Genomic DNA, 27,439 nt, shown 5'->3' with positions numbered 1-27,439 from the left:
ACGATGCATACATGTGAACTATCAAATTCAATAAGTATTAAACGTTTGTTTGCCTCAGAGCAAAGCCACATTGGGCTATCTGTTGTGTCGACCGCGGGGAATCGAACTCCGGATTTTAGCGTTATAAACTTACCGCTGTCCCACTGGGGGACATATGTATATATATATATATATATATTGTTCCGTTGTTGTTTGGAGTACAATAAATCAAAGTTAATGGGCACATACAGAGATGTTTATAAACTTACCGCTGTCCCACTGGGGGACATACGATATGTATATATATATATATATTGTTCCGTTGTTGTTTGGAGTACAATAAATCAAAGTTAATGGGCACATACAGAGATGTTTATAAACTTACCGCTGTCCCACTGGGGGACATATGTATATATATATATATATATATATTGTTCCGTTGTTGTTTGGAGTACAATAAATACAAAGTTAATGTGCACATACAGAGATGTTTCGCTCTCTTGTTGCAAACGTTTTTCCAAGAATTGTGAGAGAGTTGAACGTAGTATGCGTAATAATAGTGGCTCATTCTTCCATGTTGATAAAAAAATGAGAATACATGTTTGTCCTTTTTTTGTGAGCTTAATTTGCGTGTTGGTAAAATAAGGTTTGCATACACATCGAAAATATATGAAAGTAGAGCAAAAAAAAAAACAAGTCAAAACGGCGGTGCTGAAATTTGATGACTATGCTTGACAGATCAGTTTTTTCAGCAGAACCTACTGTACTGCCGAGGAAAAGTAAATACGATTATGAATAAAGCGCTTATTCTTCCTTCGGCGATCATATTCTCACTATGCATAGCTTCTCAGTATATTTTTTTAGTGAAAAAATGTCTTGAATTTGCTAACTTTACTGTATTTCCTGGTGAGAGAATACTCAGTATCTTGGATTTACGAGCTTACTGTATTTGCTAGTAAGAAGATATCTTGGATTTACCAACTCTACTGTATTTGCTAGTAAGAAGATATCTTGGATTTACCAACTCTACTGTATTTGCTGGTAAGTTAGTATCTTGGATTCACCAACTCTACTGTTTTTTTGTTTTCTGGTAAGTTAGTATCTTGGATTTACCAACTCTACTGTATTTGCTGGTAAGTTAGTATCTTGGATTTACCAACTCTACTGTTTTTTGTTTTTTTACTGTTAAGTTAGTATCTTCGATTTATAAATTCTACTGTGAAAGTTTCAGGTGAAAATGATTAAGTGAGTTTACAGTGAAATATGAGAGAACAAATGAAATAAAGATTAGAGCAAATAAAGTTATTGAAATTGTTAATTTTGGTCAGTTCATCGATTATCCATTAGCACATCAAAAGCAGAATAAGTTTCTCGACAAATGTTCATTTCAATTATAAATTGTCCGATGCGGTTCTTTTCAACCTCTTTAATTGAAACAACTGTTTAAAAAATGCTCAATTCACTGATATTGTTTTGGTTTGTTGTATAACTGTTCAACCCTACCATATTGGTGTAAATTTTGTTTTGAACTATTTATTTTTTGGTATTGGTGTAAAGTTTGTAACTATTCCTCTCTTTTGAGTTGTTGAAGTAATTGCCTTGTAACTGTTCATTTTGCTGATATTGGTATAACTGTTTTGTTGGTGAAGTGAGGAAAATGTTATGTAACTTTTCATCTTTACGATGTTGGTGTAGTTTATGGTGTGAATGTTCATCTTTGTGGTAGTGTAAGCACATTTGTGCGAGTATTCACAACAATTATGTTGGTGCAACATATGTTGTGTCACTATTGACATATTTGATATTGCTGTAACTGTTCATCTATGATGTTGGTTTAACTATTCATCTATGATGTTGGTGTAGTGTGTGTATTGTCATTGTTCATATATATTTGAAATTGGTGCAATTTTTTTACTTTTTTCACATCTATGATGCTGTAACGTGCTGTATCACTGTTCATATTTATGACGTTGGTTTAACTATTCGTCTATGACGTTGGTTTAACTATTCATCTATGACGTTGGTTTAACTATTCATCTATGATATTGGTGTGATGCGTGTTGTGTCACTGTTCACATCTATGTTGATGTGACGCGTTGTGCAACTGTTCACATCGATGATATTGATGTAGCATGTGTTGTGTCATTGTTCAAATCTATGAAGTTGATGTAAATGTTATTTTAACATCTATGATGTTGATGTAACATGAGTAATTGTTCACATCTATGATGTTGGTGTAACATATGTTGTGTAACTGTTCACGTGAGGTGGGTGTAGTTTGTTCAACCGTTATTCATGATTGAAATATTTTTGCTTGTTTTGTTCACCCTTTTCTACTTTCAGTGTTTGGATAAGAATTAGATCTCCAATAATCTATATACAAACGTGTACACTAACACGCAGCAGACGCTTTTGACAGGGGATTTAATAAGACACAGTGCACAGATATTGATCAATGGAAGCTATTTATCACAAAGCCTTTTCTAGAATGAACGAACATTTGTTTCCAATAACTGATCGATCTTAAAAAATGGAATCTGCCTTGCATGTTTGACAACCAATATTATAAAACACAGACAGCTTCGCTGCAAATCTGATGACTACACAAACATTCTGATTTCCATTTTTCTTAAGGTCAATTAAATGATTAAGGTAGTTAATCTTCCTTTGAATTATCATTAACGTATTTACTTCTTTGTAGAAATACGTGAACCAAACATTTTACATTGTTCCAGAGAAATTCTATTGAAATATTCATAGCTTTAACATAAAGTATCATTTTCTTGTGTTCTTCCCTTCCAAATAAAAAATGGTTAATAAATAAAGCCTGTTTTGTTAATAAATAAAGCATGTTTTCTATTGTCTCGGAATGTAAAACGACTAAGAAAAATATTGAAGTAGTAAATTAAAACAACGAATTGTATAGGGCGATATCAACGAAACAACGTTACACATGCTGGAACAAAATGTCTAAACAACAAGTAAAAGCATTGTATTAAAGTTTGTTTGAATGAAAAAAAAAAAACGGTGCACATATCCTCAAATTAATAGAAAGAGAAAAATAAGCCACGTGTGGTTTCGTTTTTGTTTTTTTCAAATATTTGTTGTTATTGCATATTAGTCATTAATGAACAACGAACTGGAGAAGATAACATAATGAAACATGATAAAAATGGATACGTTTTCCGTGTCTTTTTTTTTTTTCAATTACGCATGCTACAGATATTTTAAGTACGGTAGTACTTAATAGTAGGGATTGACAAGGATTCCAAAACCGACCAATCAAAGTAATGATTATGATATATTATGCGCATATATACTAATAATACGCTAAAAAGCTCGATAACCCCTCCAGTATAACAATTCAAAAATTTTTAGAACAGTAACTTTTTCGTCTTCTACCTACCTACCTGATCCGGTCAGTGGGGCTAGCGCCTAGACGACTTGGACTATCGCCACAAGATGTCTCTAGTTTGGTCTGTGGGTATCTGCTTTTGATATTCCAATAAAGATCCATGTATATACAGGTATACTATAAATGGTAAACATAACATGCACGTACTTAAATACCTTTTCAACCCAATTCAGCCCAACGGATGGCGCTACATATCGATGAATAGACACGCGACAGTTTCCAAAGGTAAAGTATATACTTTATACAGGTATAGCATAAAAAACTAAGCAAACAAGAGTATTAAAAGTTATGAATTTTAAAATGAAGTAGGGATCCTGCTATAAAAAGTAATGAAACAAGAGTATTAAAAATCTATGCATTTTAAAATCAAGTAGAGATCCTGCTATAAAAATAATGAAACTAAAATTAAAACCACAACGCCAATTTATAAAATTTAATCACTACTTTGGCAGCTTTATACACTTATATGTAGGCCAAAGAATGGTACATTAAACTGATTTGAAACATAGGTCTTCTTTATGACATCTAATTAGCCATGTATACAGTACTTTGAAATACATAAGTTTCACGGTAATAAGATCATGCATTTGTCTCTTTTTCACAATGTAAAAGTATGAAAGAAAACCTATAAAACAAAAATTAAGATGGATTTCCGAATTATTAGTTGTCCTTTTTTTTTCTTCTTAAATCAGACATAAAATGGTATCATGTAACGAATATAGCTTATACACTTTCATCCAAATGCACGATTATTCACAAACCAAGATTAATGTTTTTAAATGCAATTATTACCTGAATATATATATATATATTTATAATGCACGAGTGCAAAATGGTTCCAAGTTCGGTCAACTTTTTATTCTATCACTTCATATGTAATATAGGGGTTGGCTCCTTAAAGATACCGACTGTATAATGTTCAAAGCATTGAGTATTCTATATGTTACAGTTATCAAATGTTCATCTATTATTGACTGGTAATTCCTGTTTCACCCTATACTTAAGCTTTTTAAAGGAACATCTGATTTCTGTAATAAAGCTAACTTCAAATGGTAATGGAAACATCGTTTACACTAGAATTATGATTTTGTTTTAATTACTATTAGTTATTACGACTAATTGATGAGATTGTGCACTGCCCAGAAACACATATCGTGGACGTTAGTGATAAAGTAGTTGTAGAGTTATCTCGACTGAAACAAGAAGAAGAAAGATGAACAATTTGATGAGTTGGTCACTTTCTGGTTTGGTATCTTAGCGATGGTTTCTTGCCTGTTTCTTTTAGGTTTGTTGGGTAGAAAAACAAACGAAAGTGAGTGTCAATCACCTTTTAAAGTAAAACTCTCTGTAATTGTTGACTTTTTAGTGTGCATATTGGTGTTATGCCTATTGAGTACCTTGGCCATCCCTACGTATAAAAGTCTACCGTATATCAAATGATTCAAGTGATGTTCAAACTGCTGCATTCCATGCTCACAAAAACGTCTTGTAATTTCCAAGCTTTTCTTTAAAATGATTCAAATAAGCAAGAAGACTAGCAATGGAAAGAACTTAAAACTACTTGACATAGATTATACCAGCAAAGACTCAAACTCGATAATTATGGAAAAATTATGCCTAAATTAGTTCATATTATAGTCACAAAAGGAGAAAATTTGAAAATATTTTACATTATCTGGCAGTTTAAGCTATATGCGTTTCCTTAAGAAATAATTCAAAGAGAAGAAGAAGAATTTTCAAAATGTATTTTTCCACTACGATTCTTAATTCATTAACTGAGCTCCCTGTAGCATATATTTGTATTCGGTGTATTCATTTATAAGGAGAGCCGTACTGATGCGTTTTCTTCCTTTCACTTATAACATCTTCTGTAATTTGGTGCTTTCTGTAGACTAGGCAAACTATGATGCCATCTTTGCATTGTTAACATGGAGACCGATTTTTCACACTTTTTTATTCTATAACTTATTCAAAAATGATCACATTTTGATGAAATTTGATCGGGATATGTATTATATTATTATATTATATGTATTATATAAATGCAGGCATTTACTAAATGCCCAAAACGTCTTGTGAGCATTCGTAAAGGCGAAATTTATTTGATCTATTGTTCGATAGTCTCTGTTCCAATTGTCAATATGATTGCTAGTGAAAACGATTTCTTTGATGTTGCTGTAAAATAGGATTATTGCATTGCAGGAAGACAACGTTATCAGAAGAGAACTGTGGAAAATTTGAATACACGCAGAAACATCCTCAGTTTCGTACCGCCCCAGATTTGCCCGCCCCCCTTCCCGAATGAAAAAATCCTCGCGTAAAGATATTGTGTCGTAGATTGCAGAAAGATTGATTTAATGAACACAAAGAAATACGAAGGCCATTTCTCACAAACAATTAGCGTATAGTAATATTTTCATGGATGGGCAAGGCTCATAACAATTAGACTTTTGTTTAGCAATGCCAAATTCACTAGATTGTCGAATCTGATTTTTTAAATTTCACTTTAAAAGTGTCAGTTACATGACATTTGATGCTGAAGAAAAACACAAGCTATCCTACACAACAACAACATTGAAGTATCCCAATAGCTGACAAGGAAACGTCGTGTTAAATAAGAGCAGCACAAGCTATTCAACACAACAACAACATTGAAGCATCCCAGTAGATGACAATGTAACGCCATATTAAGATCAAGAAGACACTTATGTAAATTTTCACACAGATGTATTAAATAAATAATGGCAACGTTTAATACATCTGAATGAAACGTCATGTTGAAGAAGAGCACAAAACATTCTTACACAACAACGTTTGATCATCCCAGTAGATGACAATGAAACGTCGTGTTGATTACTTTAATCGAAAACAAAATTTGAAGTTATCGTTTCGTGGAATCACGTAATCAGCAGAAGAGTCATGAAAAGCTTTTTTCAAGTATAATACGGAGGTGTGACATGGTGTTGAAAATAACAGATATCCCATACATTATTAGATGTATATATAATAGAATAGCAGTTCTTGTAGTACTGTATCTTCTTCTACACTTTACGATATCTATTTTTACTGACTTTTCATGACATTATACGTTTTGACTAACTCAACTTTTAGTAACATATTTAACAAGTTTCACCAAGGAATTCAACATGAAATTTTCTTCCTTTCAGAAAATGGATAGTTGATCATATGATCGCACTTAAATCATTCTATGAGATCAACACCACGAAAGAATACATGCTATCACATAACAATAACACTAATCCATGCAAATAAACTTGTAATTCATTTAAGTTTTACAAAACAGAAAGCTTTTGCCTGCGAAGTAAAAATATTTATTGTCCATTCTGTATTTTTACGTTTCTTCTTACGGCGTCTGCTGTTAGGTTATAATTAATATTATATTACTACTGTGTATATATATATATATATATATATATATATATTGGTTCTTTGGTGTGCATCAAATTAATTACCTTTTAGATTAATCAATGCTATAGTCCCAGCGAACTGAAATATATTGTTGGAGATATAGGGACAGCATTAATTACGCCGTGACAAAAATGAATGTTTTATGTTTATGTTAGAAAAGGAAAGCTTTAATGTGCTTATTTCTACAATTTATTTCTTCTAGTTATAAATGTAACGCAATCTGTTTGATTTATAACGTTCTTTTTACACTAAATAGCAAAAAGAAAATGATTTAGACACAGCAGTTGTGGTTAGGATGTATGAAGTGAGGAGATGATTCTAGAAGATTATAATTAACACGTTTTGCAGTTTCAATTTGTTCGCTGTTCTGAACAGCAGCTTGTGAGAGTTTAGTTTACAGGAAGATTACTTTCCGCTTCTGGGAACTCCTGATGTGAATTAAACTATAAGGGATCAAAAAAGAAAACTTCTTCAGAAAAACTCCAATTCAAAACTACAGCCATCAAATTATATGGATTATCCTGGAAACATGTGAATCTGAAAAACAAGAATTTGTTGAAGTAAAACTGTACACTCTAAGTAATATACGAAGTGTCCTAACATGTAAAACAACGCCATTGCTTGATGCAGTTATAACAATATAGTTTTTTTTTTGTATCAAACGTGGTTTTCTGGTCTTGTTAGAGATTGAAAAATGTGGTACACAGTCGTGTTAACAATGTCACAAATATCTTAATTTTTCGGGAATAATAACAAAAATTTTCAAGTAAATTAATACACGAAAAAAATATATAGCATCAAAATTATCTATAACTAGTAGCTCTAACTATTTTATTTTGTCAAAAGAGTTAGAGCTCACATTCGTTTCGATACCCGCGGTAGGTAGAGCACTTATACCCAATTACATAACAAAAATTTCTTTTGGCATAACTTAGCCTATGTTATATTACGTGAGGCATTGTATTTTAATTATACATACACGTGAAATCGTTGTCATACAAAAATGGTACATTTCAGCCTAAAAATTAAATTTTTCAGTGCAAGTTCTTTCTCTCTCTGTCTGCATATCCGAAATGGCTAAGATCAGTTTTTTACATTTTTTATAGACAATACTGATTCAACAACTAACTATGCATCTTTTAATAAGTTTTCATGTAAGTTTTAGTGTAGTCTACAATTTACTAAAATCTTTTTACGTAAACGTGTTTGATTTTCGTACAAAATGCACTTAATTGTATTTGATTGACAGAGACAATATATTTTTGAAGGGGAGTTTTTAACACTGATGTATTTGATACAGTATAATGTGTCAATGTCTTCTTTAATTAGTTATTGATTCTTTTTTCTGTATTATGATATTTTCTTACCGTTTCAGCCTGCTCAGGCAAACAAATGACTTACATGTCAATTTTGGTGAAAAGGTTGTCTGGAATAAAGTTGTTTATTTGTTCAAGTTATTGAAGCTTTATTGCGGTTTTAGTCCAGCATTGTGTGAACTGGTTCTTGTAATTTTGCAAGCATTGGGGTTAACAGTGTAGTTTTAGCCTAAATATAATTGCGACCTGTATCTCCAGAATGGAACTTTATTAGCTCAATATTTCGCTATTAAAGTTTCGTCAGGAGCTGTCGATATCCCACAAGTTCACTAATCCAGTTAAATCTAAATTTAGATTTAACGGGATTAGTGAACGTGTAGGTCGTGATTTTATTTACGTTTATAGAAATGTCTCATAATAAACTTCAGTTTGCGTTAAACAAAGTTAAGAATAATAGTTTGAACCTAATTCGAAGTGTTATTTTGTCTATCTGTTGTAAAATATGAAAAAATAATAACTTTCAATTTCCATAACTTGTTTGAACTTCTCAAAATGTGTTTAAAGAATTAAAATACATAAATTGAGTCCAATAGAAGTTTTGACCTTTGCTTTACGCAGATGGATGATGAAGTAGGACTACATTTTGTTGAATAAATATGAATAACTTGTATTTGTACTCTATTTGTATTTTATGAAAAAAGCTGCTACTTAGTCTATCTGCTGTCGTCGCCAGCTCTAAACTACTGACCAAAGGGAAAGCAGCCAATTACCAGCATCCTACCACCTCCTTCCACGCTACGGGAATGACTACTATTCCTATGACGCACGCATAGTTTAAAGTGTGGGAAATATATTGTGTTATCGCACGGATTCAAACGTCAGCTCCAAAATCCAGAAATCCACCACAGGAACAAATCTCGCCCAAAAAGGAACAATGCTCACAAGTTTTGTCATAACATTATCTTTTTAAGATTCCAGGCAAGACTAACTAAAACGTACATAAACATAATTTATATTGACTATTTAACTGATTATAAAGTTAATTAAAAACATAAAACTATATTAGTCATTTCAGGATTAGGAATATTCAAAAACTGTTCGAGTATAGATTTCTTGCTTTCAACGAATACGCAATTTTTATATCAAACTAGAAAACTTGCTTTCAGGATTAATGTTGCCCAACATTTTTTTTTTTACTTAATGTTCTTGCTGCCTCAATCAATAAATGTTCTCTGGCACTCGAAACACTCGAGCCATTCATTACGCTAAGTCTCCTTTCTGTCAACCGTTCGGGTATTACTTCTCACGAACAAGAAAATCACGTGCATTGCTCGCGCAGAAGGAGCGAACGTGTCACGAATCTGCAATAGCATTGCCAAGCGAAACATCAACGTCAGAAAATTACTTGAAACATAACCAGATGTATTATTCCATAAACATACGTTCGAAACTTTGGAGTATTGTGAATTACCGGAAAGCACGTACGAGGTGAAAGGATAAATCCTTTTGCTTGTTTAACGTGGCACAAGATAAACGTTATCCACGTATTAGTGTTTGCATTGAATGAGGACTAGAACATTTTCATCTTTTTAGAATCTTCAAACACTATGATATAATTCAAGTTAAATAAACCTTTGTATTAATATATTTTCCAGGGATTGTCATTTTCTCTTTTCACAGTTTTGCCTATCATTTCAGCAACAATTTAAGTGATCGTTTCTCAGGTTCTTCACGGAATTTTACGGCTTTGCTTATTTGGATTCTTGTTTAACAAAATTTCAAAATATTCTAGCTTAAATGTTGGTTATTAGTAAATGTCTAGGTTCCCAGATGTTTATCGCAATCTGAACTCAATTATTTAATCATTCAGTTATTGAGATTTCTTGTATATAATTTCTTATATTTTTCGGTTACTTAAAGTATTCCAAGGTTCATTCGTGGAATCGTAGTTGATCGCTTTTTCTAAAGTTCTCACTTGGTCGTTATAAAGTAACAATTATTTTCAAAATAACATTAGTATTTTTGTTTGTTTTAGCGCAAAGCCACATTGGGCTATCTGCTTTGTTCATTGCGGGGAGTCGAATCCCAAATATTTTCGCTGTAAGACCGTAAACTTACCACTGATCCACTGACGGACGTAATACACACAGTTAAATGTTAAGAAAAACCTCATTCTAAAAGTAAATGTGAATGTTTGTAGCTATTTGAAAACTGATAAAATTTAATCACATCATAAATAATAAAATAATATAATGATCATTACTAACAAGTGTTTAACTTACAGTTGATCAATTACCAAGGATCGCCTTTCTATCTACTACTTTTTCCCCTTTTCAACATAGCTGTAGAAATAATTTGAATACATCGAATAAAAAAATATACAAAAGTAATTAAAATAGCAAAAAAAAAACTATAAAGAAAAACAAGGGTAGGTTTTTTGGAGTGAAAAATTAGTGTGTCTTTAAAAACGAAATTCTTATCAATCCATTTGAAATACCTTATAGAAAATTGAGGGACTTTAAAGTTAGGTCTGTTATTTTTAATTATAGACTTGTTTTCGTAGATGACGAATATCTTATGTTGAGTGTTTTAAATGCCCGAATATGGGATAAGGAGAACAAGATGTTTAGAGAAAATGGTATAAATAGATGGCAGGTGGCTAGATATATAGATTGGTCATGAAACTAAATGTTCGTAAACACTAGATAAACAGTAAGCTGTAAGAACGTTAACAATACATCACCATCAGAAAATGGAAGATCTGGCCTCCATTCTCTAAGTAATTTTGGAACTTTTTCTCTATCGGAAATATCATACTAGCAGTAATAAAACAAAACGGAAAAAGACTTGAATTGCTTATTAGCTTTAGTTACACAGCCAACATTTGGTTTGATAGTTTCATCCTACAACGTGTAAAAAAGAAGAAGCAAACAGAAGTCAGTTTCAGAATAAGGAACAAATTTGTTTTACACTTGACAATCAACTGGGGCAAATGAAAACTTCTTGTTTTATTGAAATTTCCAGTGATGTAAACATAATGAGATTAGAGTTTAATAAGGGTGACATCTGCCTATAGATTCTTTAAAACGCCAACGTTTCGACGTCCGTGTTCGGTTTCGAAAACAAATAACATTTAGCAGAAACACTGGAACGTCATCTGCTTTTCCTAATAAAGATAGTGGGCGTTTATAATAAGCTTCTAATTAAAGTATAGTTACACAACACCTTATTTCTGCCCAGGATCTGATTTTATATCTTCAACCTAATACAAAAAAATCTAATCCTAACAAAGTAAAAACAACTTAGTTTATTTAATCTCTTACAAGGGAAGATAACCTCAGAGTAGAAATGCTTTTTTTTTTTAAATTATTATATAAATTTCATTATTGGTTGAGCATGTGGGAGGTGGAGGGTGAAATTGTCTCGAAGAGATTACGTTGAAAAAAAGCTTTCTGAAGTCTATCAGTTCTAAAACTACCTGTCATGGCCAGGTGTTAGAGCGCTCAACTCGCAATCTGAGGGCCGTGGGTTCGAATCCCCGTCCCACCAAACATACTCGTCCTTTCAGCCGTCAATCCCACTGTTCGTTGGTAAAAGAGTAGCCCAAGAGTTGGCGGTGGGTGGTGATGACTAGCTGCCTTCCCTCTAGTATTACTCTGCTAAATTAGTGACGGCTAGTGCAGATAGCCCTCGTGTTGCTTTGCGCGAAATTCAAAAACAAACAAACAGTTCTAAACATGTTCTGTTTTATTTTAAGAGAATCCTCAGATGTTTCAATGCAAGTGTATTAAATTTATGTTTGTTGCATTATTGGAAAATTAATTACTATAATTATTCTAATTACAGACATAGTATGGCAATTGCAGGGATCTTATACGTTATATGACTGAGGAAAAAAAAACAGTCTCAACTCCGAAAGTGCTAGGTTTTCTAACGTTTTTTTTTTTTTGTAACGAAAGAAAAATTTCTAGAAAGCGTCAGCCACTTTCCACCTGACAGTAGTTACTATTACGTTACTTTTTTGTTTGTTTTTAAAAGGAATTTCTGGTTTGATATCAACTTAAATTACTTAAACTGTAGAATCTTTTACTTTTTTTTGGTTATTTTTACTACTTTATCTACTGAAAGGCGATAATGTCTTTAACGACTGAAAGAGCTGAAAAGGGAACGAATTTATTCTAAACGCCATCTAAGACATATAATTATCTCAACGAGAAAATAGAAAAGTATCCGTTTAGAAAATGTTCAGGGATTTGGGACTTGTTTAAGTCATTCATATGAACATTTTGTCTTCAAGTCGTCCCTTTCTTTATAACTGAAAGCACTAAAATGAAACTTCCTAAAAATGTTAATTTATTAAAAAAAAACATTTTGTAATAGATTCTTTCTCAATTTATTGAAGTCTAGGAACAAAATTCATCCAAATCTAAAATTATTAGAGATTTAAGACTCTTGTAGCTTCTTTATTATTTTTATTTTGATATATTTTTATCCTTTCTTAAAACCTCACTACATTTTTTACAGTTTGGTTAACCTCTTTCATAGAAATTACTAAAGATCGGTGAAACTTACTTAAACAACCACAATAATCATTACGCTCACCAAAAGAAAAAAAACGCTACTTGTCTCTTACAGCTTTTCTTGGATCTTCTCTTTGTTATATGTGATCCTCTGTAGCGTTCCAAAATATAAAAATTAACAAAGGCGGGAGGATTGCATAGCGACTGATCTGGCTTTGATTTGGTGACATCAGACTGTTGTAATATTCTACTGTGCTCCGAGGTGCGAAGATACTCTAGAGCGAACTTATGCATTTATGTATGTATGGTAAGAAAAAGATACATCAAAATCTGTAGGGGGGTTTCTAAATGTTTATCAACTTAGATACTTAGATATATACCACTAATTCAGGGGTTACTTCAAAGATTTCCCAGAAAAAAACATACAGGCGTCTGAAATAACTTTCTAATTAGGTAACTTCGCTTGTCCTTTAAAACGAAAACAGGAAAGTGCTAAATGAAAGATTAATTACCTGTTTTGTTTTTAATATTCTTCATTTTTATTATGCTGTGTATAATGTTAGGTTGATTTTTTTTCACAAAAATATCTTTAAATTTGACTTCATAAAACATTAAATTATTATATCTACTTGGTTTATTTGTATATTGATAAATGAATAAGCTATTAAATTGAAGTTTTTACTGTTAATAAACTTTTTTTTACGTAATCTCATATTTATTAAAGTAAACACGACGAAAATTTCATAAAATCTGGTGAGTTCAGCTGTTGTCAAAAACTCATGAGACTAGCTCTTCAGTCAACACAGAGACATCATCACCAGAGTTTAATCTGTAATGTAATATTTCAAGCAGTTTAAATTGATAAATTTCAAATCACTAAGAAAAGATTTGCTTAATGTCGAAACGTTTAACAAACAAGATGAAAATATTCCTTTTTTTTTCAATAATTTTCGTTCTGATTATTATTTATCATAGTGTGGAAAGGAATAATTCCTACAATAATACAATCAGCTCAACTTATTTCAACAATTTATATAACCGTGCAACACTTCTTTAATAATGCTTGTTTGTTTTTAATTAAGCACAAAGCTGCACAATGGACTAACTGTGCTCTGCCCACCACGGGTATCGAAACCCGGATTCTAGCGTTGTAAGTCCACAGACATACCGCTGTGCCACTGGGGGGGATTTAATAATGCATTCTTATAACTTATTAATTATATAAAAATATTATTAGACCACCAAATGATTTATTCTAAAGGAACGACATACCTAGCCGGTGCTCAGAGCAGAAGTAGATTTGCATCAAACATACTATGTATTACATCTGATTTTGATAAGACAGTATTATCTTTATATATTTGAAAGTTAAATATAAAATAAAACTCATCGCATTAAAACTTTTTCTATTAAGAACATTGATCTATTTTAGAGAAAAATATTTTTAAGATTTATAATTACATCAGTATTAAAAGCAGTATTAAATTGAAGGATAATGACAATTGCGAAATTATACTTCTTATAAGTTACCCGACTAAAAACATGAATATAACATCATATTTATTTACTAGATTGTGGTAATTTTAGTATTAACGGTTTCAACAGTTCCTAAAGAAACATTAATATAAAACTAGATTTCTTCGTTATAGTTGGAGCAGTACAGTGTTAACTGTTTTAACAGTTTCTAAAGAAACATTAATATAAAACTAGATTTCTTCGTTATAGTTGGAGCAGTACAGTGTTAACTGTTTCAACAGTTTCTAAAGAGACATTAATATAAAACTAGATTTCTTCGTTATAGTTGGAGCAGTACAGTGTTAACTGTTTTAACAGTTTCTAAAGAAACATTAATATAAAACTAGATTTCTTCGTTATAGTTGGAGCAGTACAGTGTTAACTTTTTTAACAGTTTCTAAAGAAACATTAATATAAAACTAGATTTCTTCGTTATAGTTAGAGCAGTACAGTGTTAACTGTTTTAATAGTTTCTAAAGAAACATTAATATAAAACTAGATTTCTTCGTTATAGTTGGATCAGTACAGTGTTAACTGTTTTAACAGTTTCTAAAGAAACATTAATATAAAACTAGATTTCTTCGTTATAGTTGGAGCAGTACAGTGTTAACTGTTTTAACAGTTTCTAAAGAAACATTAATATAAAACTAGATTTCTTCGTTATAGTTGGAGCAGTACAGTGTTAACTGTTTTAACAGTTTCTAAAGAAATATGAATATAAAACCAGATTACTTTATTAGATTGTGGCCACTTCAAGTTAACTATTTTAGCTGGTTCTTTTTCTATATTTTCAGATCACAAATGACGAAGAAGCATTCCAGACCTATAAATTAATATATTTGAGCTATTAAAGAAGGAACAAATACGAACTAAGGAAGAACACAAAAGGAAAATGTTAATGTGAACTAATTTATTTCTCTACTGATTGATCAAATGGATCATAGCAAACATTAAAGTTTGTCCGTTAGTATAGAGATTTTGATGGTTTAGCAGTTCCCAGTCATAACGTACAAAATATATACATGCTGATAGTATTCTAGAAATTCAAAATAGAGTTAACTTTCCAGGCGAGTTTTCCAAATACATAATCCTGTTCATTTCTGTCACAAGAAACACATCGTACCTTACCATTTATACAACCGATTCTTTGATAGCAAATGAGATGCTTGAAATAATTATGCCTTGACTTTATTCCCATTACAAGGCAGCAACTGTTATAGATTCATGAATAATCGCTAACTTCCGATATCGAAGACTAACGATAGGAAATGCACTTTAGCTGGTTGCATAGTAAAACTACGAATAATACGTTCAGTAAAGAAGAAAGAGCGAATTAACCCCCCCCCCCCTTTTCAGCGGAAATACTTTTTTGAGGAAACAACTGAGTTTGCATTGGCGAAGATGTGATGGTTATGTGACCCCGATAATATGTTTGCTTTTAGAACTGTTCTATTTGAATATTGTTGTTCTCTTACTTTCCAGCCAGTAGAATGTAAGTAATGATAGGCATGCATAATAGCAGCATTTGCTTCGTTGTATTTTGAATGCAAAGTACAGTAAGTACTCAGAACATTGAAACATGGCTGTCTATCTAATTGTACAAGAAAGTAAAAAAACATTGGTTGGAATTGTGTTCTTTGTACTAGTTTATCCCTTGGTTTTTGTAGCATACTCTGAGCTTGAATGCCCAAATTCTTGTTTTTGCGATGATAACGGGCATTTTATAAGCTGTATTGGAGATGGGTTATGGCACATGCCTCGTAACGTACCTACTTCAGTCAAAAGACTCGAACTTCGAAACTATATCATTCCAACTTTATCAAGTAAAGATTTGGAAAAACTGAATGATCTGCTGGAGCTTACAATTTATCAATCTGAAATTCGCTATATCGAAAACGGAACTTTTGTCAATTTAAAGAAGCTCCAGCGCCTAGAATTAAGTCTAAATCTCATAGAAAAACTAAATGCTTCTATTTTTGTTGGTCTGAAAGAGCTGCAGTATTTAGACCTATCGTCCAACAAGTTAACTAGTACTGAAGAAGCTCTTCAAAACTTAAAACTGGTAGAAAAGTTGAATCTTAGGACCAACAAACTTACCACAATCACTTCAAGAAGCTTTAATGGGCTTCTTGAAGTTCAGTATCTCAATTTAGATTCAAACACTATATCTAATATTGAAGCAGGAGCTTTTCAACACTTAACAAATCTTGCCCATTTGATCCTTAGTAACAATCCGTTAACTAGCTTGTCACGATTGAACTTTTTTGGTTCCAAGCTCCAGTATATTGACTTCTCTAACGTGGGTCTCATGCATGTACCACCAAGCTTGACAAGGTTCGTACGAGATCTCAGACTAGCGAAAAATAATATCACACTAATAGGAGCTGGGGATTTCGATAGCTACCCATACTTGGGTCTTCTTGTTCTTGATGATAACAATATCACTAAAATAGAAAATGATGCTTTCGGGAGACTGGAATACCTTATGCGCTTGTCGCTAAATGGCAATAACATCAAGAAGATTCCACTTAACTTGCCTTCTAGTCTACGTGCTCTGTACATTGAGGAAAATCACATGAAGAAACTATTTTCATACAGTTTTCGTGGACTGAACCTCTTAGAACAGCTCTTTCTCCAGAGGAACGATATTATTGAATTAGAGATGTGTGCCTTCTGCGACTTAGTTCAACTGAAAAACCTGGACTTGCAAGCCAACAGGATCCAGAATTTGACCAATGGAGTTTTTGCGAATTTAACAAACTTAGAGAGTTTAGACCTTTCTCAAAATAAATTGAAGATTTTAGGCTCTCGATGTTTTGCTGGCTTAACCAATCTAAAAATTCTTCAGCTATCACGTACTTCTACGTCCATTGAGTTTGATGATTCAGTTTTCGACACACTTAAAAGTCTTGAAATCCTTGAGCTGTATGACAGTGCTCCATTTTCAGTCGAAATTCTCAATTCCACTCGCGCTTTGCATGGCCTTCGGAAACTGAAAGAGCTCAACATCATGCATAACAAGCTAGTCTGCTTGCGGTCAGACTTACCATCGTTTTTCTCAGCCATAAAAGTAATTAAAATGAGTGGAAACAAATGGCACTGTGATCGAAGTGTGTTGTGGCTAACCAAGTGGTTACGAACGACAAGTATTCAGTTTTATCGTAGTTATGATGTCAAATGCTCTTCGCCAGATCAACTGGAATACAAACCTATTATGCTCTTAACAGAGAAAGACTTTATTATTACTACCACTTCATCTACCGATCTGAGAATAACGACTGAATACCAAAACATTAAAACACCAGTTAACACAGTTACAAGAGATCAATCTGTGGGAAGACACTATCCTTATGAGCATCTTATTCCAGTCGGTATAGGTACAGATTCAACAAAGATGATAACGGAAGAAACTGTCCCTCACCATGTAGCATCAACAGTATTTACTGATTATCCTCCAGCATTTGGAGACGATAAGCACAAACAAAAAAATATAAGTTTTAATAAGTTGCAAATAAATGTATCAAAACACAATTTATCTGCAACCAAAAGTTCAAATGGAAGTTATATGGAGTATACATTAAATAAAATCGTGCATTTAAATGTGACCTCTTCATACAAAAGTAAAACTCATCTTGTAAAAGTGTTAAAAACTGATACAAATGAATACAACACTACACAATCTGCTTATAAAGGTATCATCATAAAAGAAAAAAGCAGAAATGTTTGGATGATGAAGGGAAAAAATGATACTGCTCCAACAACAGCAGGAAATCAAAAACGTTTTTCAACTCCGAAAGAATTTTACTTGTCATCAATAGCAACAGTTCATAATTTAGCACATCACCATGATAAAACTCTCACCATATTATCTTCTAGTTTAACTGGTGGCTGTGTGTTATTAATAATCGTGTTACTTGTCTCCATTGCAGTGTTCAAATATCGCAAAGGATCAGATGCTGCAGCCTGTGATGTGCGTAAAAGCAGCAGTAGCATTTCTTACTGTCCACAACGGGATGAGGTGTCAATTCTGACCCTTTCCGAAGGAGCTGTAGGTCTCAAAACGGACACTCACCATGGCCTTGGAAACAAACTCTATTATTTAATGGAAAATGGAAATATTAGCAAAGATCCGACCAAAGACGCAATACCTGATCCACAGCTTCAGGATTTGCTTTCCCAACTATCTGGGAAAAATGGAGAAATTTGTATTAATGAACACGTGGTCTTGTGAGAGTTTGGGTTGTTTTTGGATCGAAGTATGATATATATTTTTCGTCGTTATCCGAGATCTGCATATAGAAAATAAGGCTTATATGACACAGAAAAACTGTTTAACAGTGTTACCAGTTTTTCTTTAAAGTTACTGATTGATTTATCTTACAAAAAATAATGCAGGTTATGAGATTCTCATTCAAGGACTTGTATAGATATTTTTAAGTGATTGGCCATTTTTCATAGTTCATTTCAATGAAATGAGCAAAGTCGGTCATTTTGTTTAACACTATAACAATGAGGTAGAATTCAAACCCTTAGATTTAAAAGCTCTTACTAACCTAAGGGGCCTTTGTGCATTTTTTGTCAGGCTTTTTATCTTAGTAAAACGTCTGTATTGTCTAGATGTCATCAAAACTAAAACTAAGGTATTTTTATATAAAGAGTATGAAATATTAGGCGCTTGAATAACCATTTTATATTGTGTGGAAATTAAATACCCGCTAGACGCTGAAATATTTCAAATATTACAATTTTTAACAGCGAGGATACCAACTGGTGTATCAATGCATTCTAATCATTGTAAGTTTTGTTTAATGACTTCTCATATATCTAGTATGAAGGCGTTTAAACTATTTATATCATTTAGAAGGTTAATTTCTAATTTTTATCTGTGTAGGTAGTTTGTTATGATCAGAAGTTAAAGATAATTCAAACTAAACTTCAGATAAAGATTCAAGGCTATTCCAATTATTAGTCAAGAACTGTTAATTAAATAGAAACTACGTATTATGTAATTTGTGTGTCTTACGAACAGCAGTAGTCTCAAGTATAAAACTGAAGAGTGGTAAATAACTTTAAATCTATTTAATAGTTGTTTTTTTCCCTCTTATATGTTTGTGTACCCTCAGTTGACTGCTTTTGTAAAGGTATTGTCTAGAACGTGTTTGAAAACTCACTCTGCTGTGTAATTGTAATGTATTGTATATTGTTATTTCCTTAGAGCTTGTTACTATCCATTCTTTATATCAAATGTTTCAAAGGTTTTTCGATAAAAATAAAAAAAATTCGAAGTTAAACATCGTAGAGTTTTAAAAACAGCATGTCTGTATGTATCACGTGAAAGGTTTGGTAGTACGAAAAATTAATTTTTTTATATTAATTGCACTCACTGTTTCTGATGTACGTGTGATGTTTAAACACATGTTGTTATTTTCTGAGAACATCAATATAAAACACTAAAAATGTTCTTGTATTACTTAAAGGTAAGATGATAATACGTTGCTTGTATATAGCAAGATTAATAAAGATACTTTTTTTTTAGTAATGAGCAATTTTAACTCTAACTTCCTTCTAAACATTAGAGAAAAACAAAATAAAACGAGAAATGTGAATCGTGTAGGTTTGGGGAATTTGAATTTTATTTTCACAGCTGAAGATAGAAATTCAGAAACAAAACCCATGTGAAAAATTACATGGATGAAGAAAAATGGAGAAACGCCCTTCTTTTCACATTTTTTTAAAGTCCTGACTGCCTACTATCATGACACATGAAGTCTCGCTGTTTTCACATTACGGACTGAACTTTACCTCCACTTCTCGACAACACGGACTAAACTTTATCTCCACTTTTTGACAGAATTCTTGAATATCATGGATTGAAGTTTATCTCTACTTCTTGTAAGCATCTTTGTATTATTACAGAGTGTGTTTATATGAAGTTTACTTTTACTTCTGTATTATTACAGAGTGTGTTTATATGAAGTTTACTTTTACTTCTGTATTATTACAGAGTGTGTTTACATGAAGTTTACTTTTACTTCTGTATTATTACAGTGTGTTTATATGAAGTTTACTTTTACTTCTGTATTATTACAGAGTGTGTTTATATGAAGTTTACTTTTACTTCTGTATTATTACAGAGTGAGTTTATATGAAGTTTACTTTTACTTCTGAACAATATTATTGTATTACTATCAGGAGTACCCGTCCCCTGGACGGAAGTTATGTAAATTCATGATTAATGAAAGATTATCTTAGGACATGAAAAGTTGCTTTCCTTATATGTAGTTGTAAGAAAACCTAAATACGCCCATAAAAACTGCAAAACTGTTTATATCCCCATGGAAAAAACCTTTAAGCCAAATTTTGTGAAGATCCATCAACAGGAGCGAAGTAGTGGTAGTAAAAAACGCGAAAACGCGCATAAAAACCGCAAAACGCAAAATACAAAACTGAAATATTTGTATGTATCTCCCTATAGGCCTAGTAAACTTCCATACCAATTTTGGTGAAGATCTATTCACACCCTGCGAAGTAGTTACATAGGCAAATAACATACAACAGAGTATTATTATATTTATATAGATTCTGACTAAGGTTTACCTCCGCTTCTCCAGATATTCTTGCCATATTACGGGTTAATGTTTCCTCCCACTTCTCGACAATATTCTTGTATGTGACATGTATTTAATTTCTTCAAAAATAAGTATTATAAAATAAACGATTAATTAGATTATTACAAATAATAGTATAAAAATAGTATAACTAGTATAAAAACAAAAGAATCAATAAGATTATTCATGTCTAAAATAAAACAAATTATTCATTGTCAGTAAAATATATATATTACATTGTAAATAATAAGTCGTATTTTAAGAGCAGTGATCGTCAGTAGTTTTCCATTCTCACAGTTTCTTAAAATTAAACCAGCGTAGCGTTATCATATAATAACTTATTTCGTTGATAAATTTTTAAGAAAGCTAAGAAATATATATTTGCATACATACGTTTTTTATGTTCTTTTTTTGTTGAATAAAAACGGACATTTAATATAATTTCGATATAAAATTTATGTTTACTACTTCCTAAATAAACAGAAACTATAATTTGAGTGGAATTTATTTGTGTGTTTGTTTGCCCTCTAATTCTTCCTAGCCTTTTACATTTTCACCCGTCAAATATGGGCCCGGCATGGCCAGGTGGTTAGACTTGACTCGCAACCTGAGGGTCGCGGGTTCGAATCCCCGTCCCACCAAACATACTCGTCCTTTCAGCCGTGGGAGCGATATCATGCCATTTCCACTATCATTGGTAAAAGAGTTGGCGGTAGGTGGTGATGACTAGCTGCCTTCCCTCTAGTCTTTCACTGCTACATTAGGGACGGCTAGCGCAGGTAGCCTTTGTATAGCATTGCGCGAAATTCAAAAACAAACAAACAAACCGTCAAATAGTTTATTCAACTAGGAATGATTCGAAATATGTCAAGAATCAGTTCTTTTTTAATGCGTAGATTTCATAGCTTCAATGATGGTTAAATATAGATCAGTCAGTGGAAGGCTATCTGTGCTAGCCGTTCCTCATTTAGTAATGATAGAGTAGAGGGGAGGCAGCTAGGGAACACCACCCATCGCCAGTGAGATTGACCGTCACATTATAACGCCTCCACGGCTGAAAGGGCGAGCATGTTCGGTGTGACGGGGATTCGAACTCTCGACCCGCAGATTGTGAGTCGAGCGTCCAAACCACCAGGCCATGTCAGGCTGATATTGATGGAATTTCTCCAGTTTCCTCTTTCATTACATGTGTTATACATATAGTCTATTTGCTTTCAATCATTACTGGCATATTTGTGAAGAAAACAGAAACACTATTTATATTCATAACTAGTGAAACATTAATTTAAAAATTGTATTTTTTTTCAAATCCCATCAATCATTTGAGAGATTTCTTTTTCACACATTGTTTATACATACTTTCAAAATAGACACACTTATATTAAATGAGATGTTTTTAAAGTCATATGTTACTTATTGGTTGTTGAATAAAAACTAAAATAAAATATTATTTAAATAATCAAGCCCAGTGAACATGGATGATTTTATTCTTATATTTTATATTGCCACTGGCAGATTTCGGAAAAAAACAACAACACATTTTAATATTTATATTTATTAATAATTTCGTTTTCAAATCTCATTAGTCATTTAGGGATTTAATACCCATTGATTTAAATACCTCATAACAATATCTATCAACAGTGTGTGTGCTTAACAATAAGACACATTCTTTCTTTTTTTTTGGTATTTTAAAATGATCAAGGCCTGATCAAACCGAAAAAAAGGTAAGAGAAGCTTATCAAGAACAGAAAGAACAACAGAAAGGAAAAAGGTTGTCAGGTGTAACGAAAATGATACTGTTAAGTTCTCATGAATTGAACGTGAGAGAGAGCGACAGTGTGAAATAAGACAAAGTGAATAAAGTTAGAAAGACAAGCCCAAGACCCCAGTAAAGAAGTAGCCATAGATGAAACGTAAGAATGATCCTTCTCTGTAAAACCAATAAATAAATCATATAAATGATTTGTTAACTTTCATAAACTTTTCATCTGTAGTTTAACTAACTATAACAAACGATTTCATTTATTCATCTTATTGTTATAAAGCCGCATGGTGGATCAGCATATTGTAGGCTTATAGAAATAAAATCGAGGTTTAATCTCTGTAGTGAACACAGCAGAGATAGCCAATTATGAAGCTTGATGCTTAACAATAAACCTACGAACCATAATGACTAAGCTTGAGTATTTTAACACACATACTAAGTTTAACAGGAATAGTACCACAACATCACTTAAAATTAAACAAAAAAAAAACACTTAAGCTGTTTTTCCAGTGGCACAAACGGAATTGTGATCCACTATATCAGTCTATCGTAGGATGATTAACCCCCAACTAACAGCTGTTACCTATCATAGAACTGGATGGACTAGAACAAAAGGGGGTGAAACATGTAACTTAAAGACATGCCAGAGTGACATGGACCAGCCTCGACCTCGTAAGCACCTGACTAGGATTCCAAAGCGCGACGTCACTTAGCCTAGTACACAATTTAAATATGTAATGCTTGTACACTAAGATGCCTGGCTGATTGGTATTGTTTGAAGCACACAATAAAAAATTTTGAATTTTAGGGAATTATTATTTAACGTTTTCTGTACGTTATACAATCGAAACTACTCTTTTAAGGCTTGGGATTCAATAGATCATAAGCTTCTAAGCTTAGCCTTTTAATTTTTATTTGTTATTTAAACAGTGGCATCTTACGAAATCAATTACCTTTATATACAACTTATCACTGTCGCTTAAAGGGTCTTGTGTTAAGAGTTTTCTATATTTTTGACGATCTTCATTCGACAGTAAGAGGATTTTAGTTGGACTCTAGTAGGTTTATTCGCAATTATGTCGCACTTTAGGAAAACGTAGAAACTTAGCAGAACACATTTTTCCTCGATGTTTTAAGGTCGTTGATAATGTTAATCTCTTTCAGTTGATAGGCCTGGCATGGTCTGATGGTTAAGGCGCTTGACTCGCAATCTGTGGTTCGCGAGTTCGAATCCTGTTACTGAACATGCTCGCCCTTTCAGCTGTGGGGACGTTATAATATAATGATTAATCCCACTTTTGTTTAGTAAAAGAATAGCCCAAGAGGTGGTTGTGGGTGGTGTTGACTGAATGTTGTATCTTTAGCCAATCACTTTAAAATTAAGGATGTCTAGTACAAGTAGCCCTCGAGTAGTTTTGCGCGAAATTCAAAAGACAAACAAACCTTCAATTGATGCAATTAATTTAGACCCGTTTTGAGAATTTAAAACTGAGGCTATGTTTAAAGCTAATAAAAATAAAGTTGCTTAACAAAAACAGTCGGTTTTTCTTTAATCGGTTCAAGAAAGTAGTTATTACCAGCACCACCGAAGGTGGACGGAGGTTATGTTTTCACCCTGTATATTTGTGTGATTGTTAGCAAGATTTCTCACAAAAGGCTGAATAGATTTGGACGAAAGTTGGTATACATTTGGACTATGATCTAACTTAGAATTGATTAGTTTTTGGAAGGTCAAGATTAAAGGCAAAGGTCACAGCAAGGTCACGAAAATCCAAAAAAGTCCTATCTGTTAACATGGGGACCGACTTTTCACAATATTTTTGCTCTATAACTCGTTCAAAAATGAGTGGATTTTGATGAAACTTAGTGAGCACATGTAGAATATTATTTTTTCATTATCCTGCCAAAAAATGGTCCATGTCCGTAGATAACGACGATCATACGAACACATTTTCGTATTTTTTTTTAGAACCGAATATGATCAACGCTGCGTGGCGGAGGTATGTGCCCTACTGAATGGCCCTGTAGTTTAATATAATATATTGCTATTTCTCTCCGTCAGTTTAACACTACTCACCAACACTAAAGTTTGAGATCTAGGGGATCTGAATACTGCGTAATAGGTTAAACGATTTGTGTTATCTTTGGTATGTTTGAATCAAACCAAGCATTTAATTAATTTTGTTACTAATAAATCTCTGACTTATATGTTTAGTAGGTGAAGTAAAATGGAATAAGATTTTAATTAACGGATTATCGACAGTCTGTAGACTTATAACGGGTTATCGACAGTCTGTAGACTTATAACGGGTTATCGACAGTCTGTAGACTTATAACGGGTTATCGACAGTCTGTAGACTTATAACACGAAAAACCCAGATAACCCATTATGTAGCTTTGTGCTTAAGTACAAGTATGTGTGCTTTTTTCTTATGGCAAAGCCACATTGGGGTATCTGCTGTATCCATCGAGGGGAATCGAACCTCTAATCTTAGCAGTGTAAATTCGAAGACGTACCGCTATTCCAGCGGGGGACAAGTACAAGTAAAAAATCATCAAAACATTTTGACACTCGGACAACCAGGATACCTCAGATATAATCAACACACCATATTCACTTCTTCTAGAGCAACATAATTTTCATAGATTACTTCAATTAGCATAGCCATATACACATTTCCTAGACATATAGATTGTTTGTTTGTTTTAACGCATAGCTGACAATAGGCTATTTGGCTTTATTCACAAAGGGGAATCGAACCCTCGATTGTAGCGTTATAAATCCGTACGTTTATCGCTGACCCACTCCACTGGAGAACCTGTGCGTCTACAAGAAACTCGCAAAACACAGTGGAGAATGGTGCAGCAAAGACGCGGTTTGAGATATTTTTTAAGTAAGAGGGTGCATGAACTAATAAACTGTGGTTTATAAAGTTTTCTGCCCCAAGATTATTAAGCAAACAATAACTCTAAAAGCAGGACGATAAGCAGTTACAGGGGCCTTTTAATTCGAGCCTTCTCATAAAAGACAACGAAAAAAAAAGCACCAAGAACCACATTTAGTCTGAAGACGAAATGTGATATATTCACAGAGTTAACTGAAGATGTAGAGAGCTTTGCTTCGATGTCTTGTCCAGATGTGCTTCAAAATACCATTGATAAATTTGCACGATATCAATTCATTTTCATGGTCGGCAAGTGAGTCTTTTGTTCGAGTAGGCTGTTCTATCATGTGTGGGTAGTTGCACAGCTGAGACGAATCAGCTCGCGCTTACACACTTTTTCCCTTTCTCTCTCTCTATACTTTATAATATTTTTGAGTTTGTGAGGATAATGTCCTGTGAGTGACATTTTACTTCGAGAAACTAAGACTTCCCAAGCCTCTTATACGCGCTGCCCTTGTTAACTGTTGAATGATAACATTCGTGCTGAAAATTTTCAAATTAGTTCAACAGTGAAGGAAAATATTTGAAATGACGAAAGCATTAGAATAGCTAATCCTGACTTATAATCTTATCCTGGAAGAAACCTGCTGTGAATAAACAATTAGAAATAACCTGTACAATTTTCCAGAGATATTATCTCCAAGCTGAAATGTGTAGAAATTGTAAAACACTGAAAGGAATGCTTAGTATCACAAGATGCAAATTGCACAAGTCTAGTGTGGTCGAGTGGTTAGCATGTCGAGCTGCATATTTCATTTGCTCCTGATTCGCTGATAAACAATCTGGCTCATTCAGTAGTAAATTAACTACCATTAATATTTATAATTTCCCTGGTTTGAAACTTTTAAACTAAATTCCAGTACACATTAAAATTCGTAATATTTAGAAGAAAAAAAAGTTTAAATAGAATATTGTCGGAAGATAATTTGATTGATGATTATTTTCATATAAATGAATATTTAATATGGTAATGTGTCATCTAGTCTAATAAGTTTGCCAAAATAAAACCTATTAAAAAAGTTAGGATAGTTGCTGTCAAACAATCAAATAAAAGATAAAGCCAAATTCGTTTATGTACATTATGTTGCATATGCAAAATGTCATTTTTGACGAGCCAGACTGGTTATCAGCCAGTCACAAGCGACTCGAATTTTATAGTAGCTAGACTGTGGTTAAAATCTGAAATACTGTTGGTCTGTTGATCGGTATATCAAAGATTCGAGCCGCGATATGCCACTGAACACGCTCCGCACACTTTCCTATGGGAGCATTATAAATGTGCAATCAACCTTGTTATTCGTTAAGGCAGAGGTTTCTGCTGACTAGATGTTTTCCATTTGATCATTTGTTTTAAATTAGGGTTAGCTATTTTCAAGCCTTAGAGGAGACTAGCCGACCATTAGACCATATGTCGCATAAGATCTGTTCATATTGAAAGTACCAAGTATTTTAGTGAGAGATACTAGCCACATTGAACACATTGAAACTGTCAAATGAAAATTGTCTTCGATTTGGCTAATAAGAACATAATATCCTTGACTACATACATGAAATAATGACCCTAGTCGCCATATTAGAGATTTAAATCATTTGTTGGAGGCTACACAATTGTAGAAAATAGGAAAGCGAGAATATAGACAAAATTAATAATTATTGTTAAGTAAATTAGGATTAGCTACATTTGGTTCGAAAAACTTAACTTGAATGAAAAAAAAAGTTTCGTATTTGTGTTGTTAAGAAACGAGTTCTTTAGGAAGACTTGCACAAGTTTTAGTGAAATCTAAGAAAAGCCACGTTACACGCTCAATATTATTTCATTTAAAACTATTATTGACCGATCATGTATTGTTTTTACAAACTTATGGAAATAAAGAACTGTATATAATAATCAAGAGATACGGCGATTTACACAACGTTCTAATAGCGAAAGGTTTTCAGCCAGAG

The 27,439-nt window shown here is 32.8% G+C and overlaps 1 protein-coding gene across 2 annotated transcripts in view; it reads left to right on the top strand.

Moving 5' to 3' along the window:
* The window catches only part of LOC106472472 (slit homolog 2 protein-like), a 38,295-nt gene extending 18,275 nt beyond the window's left edge, over positions 1 to 20,020 (top strand). For both annotated transcript variants that reach the window (XM_022401870.1, XM_022401876.1), the window contains exon 2: positions 14,969 to 20,020. In XM_022401870.1, the coding sequence (XP_022257578.1) occupies positions 15,754 to 18,405 (2,652 nt within the window). In that variant the 5' untranslated portion in view covers positions 14,969 to 15,753 and the 3' untranslated portion in view covers positions 18,406 to 20,020. The remainder of the gene's footprint in view (positions 1 to 14,968) is intronic.
* The last annotated feature ends 7,419 nt before the right edge of the window (positions 20,021 to 27,439 follow it).

This window comes from Limulus polyphemus, unplaced genomic scaffold, assembly GCF_000517525.1.
Source record: "Limulus polyphemus unplaced genomic scaffold, Limulus_polyphemus-2.1.2 Scaffold121, whole genome shotgun sequence".
In the NCBI taxonomy this organism is placed as follows: domain Eukaryota; kingdom Metazoa; phylum Arthropoda; class Merostomata; order Xiphosura; family Limulidae; genus Limulus; species Limulus polyphemus.
Note: the sequence above shows the minus strand (reverse complement) of the source record. Positions and strands in the feature narration are given on the sequence as shown.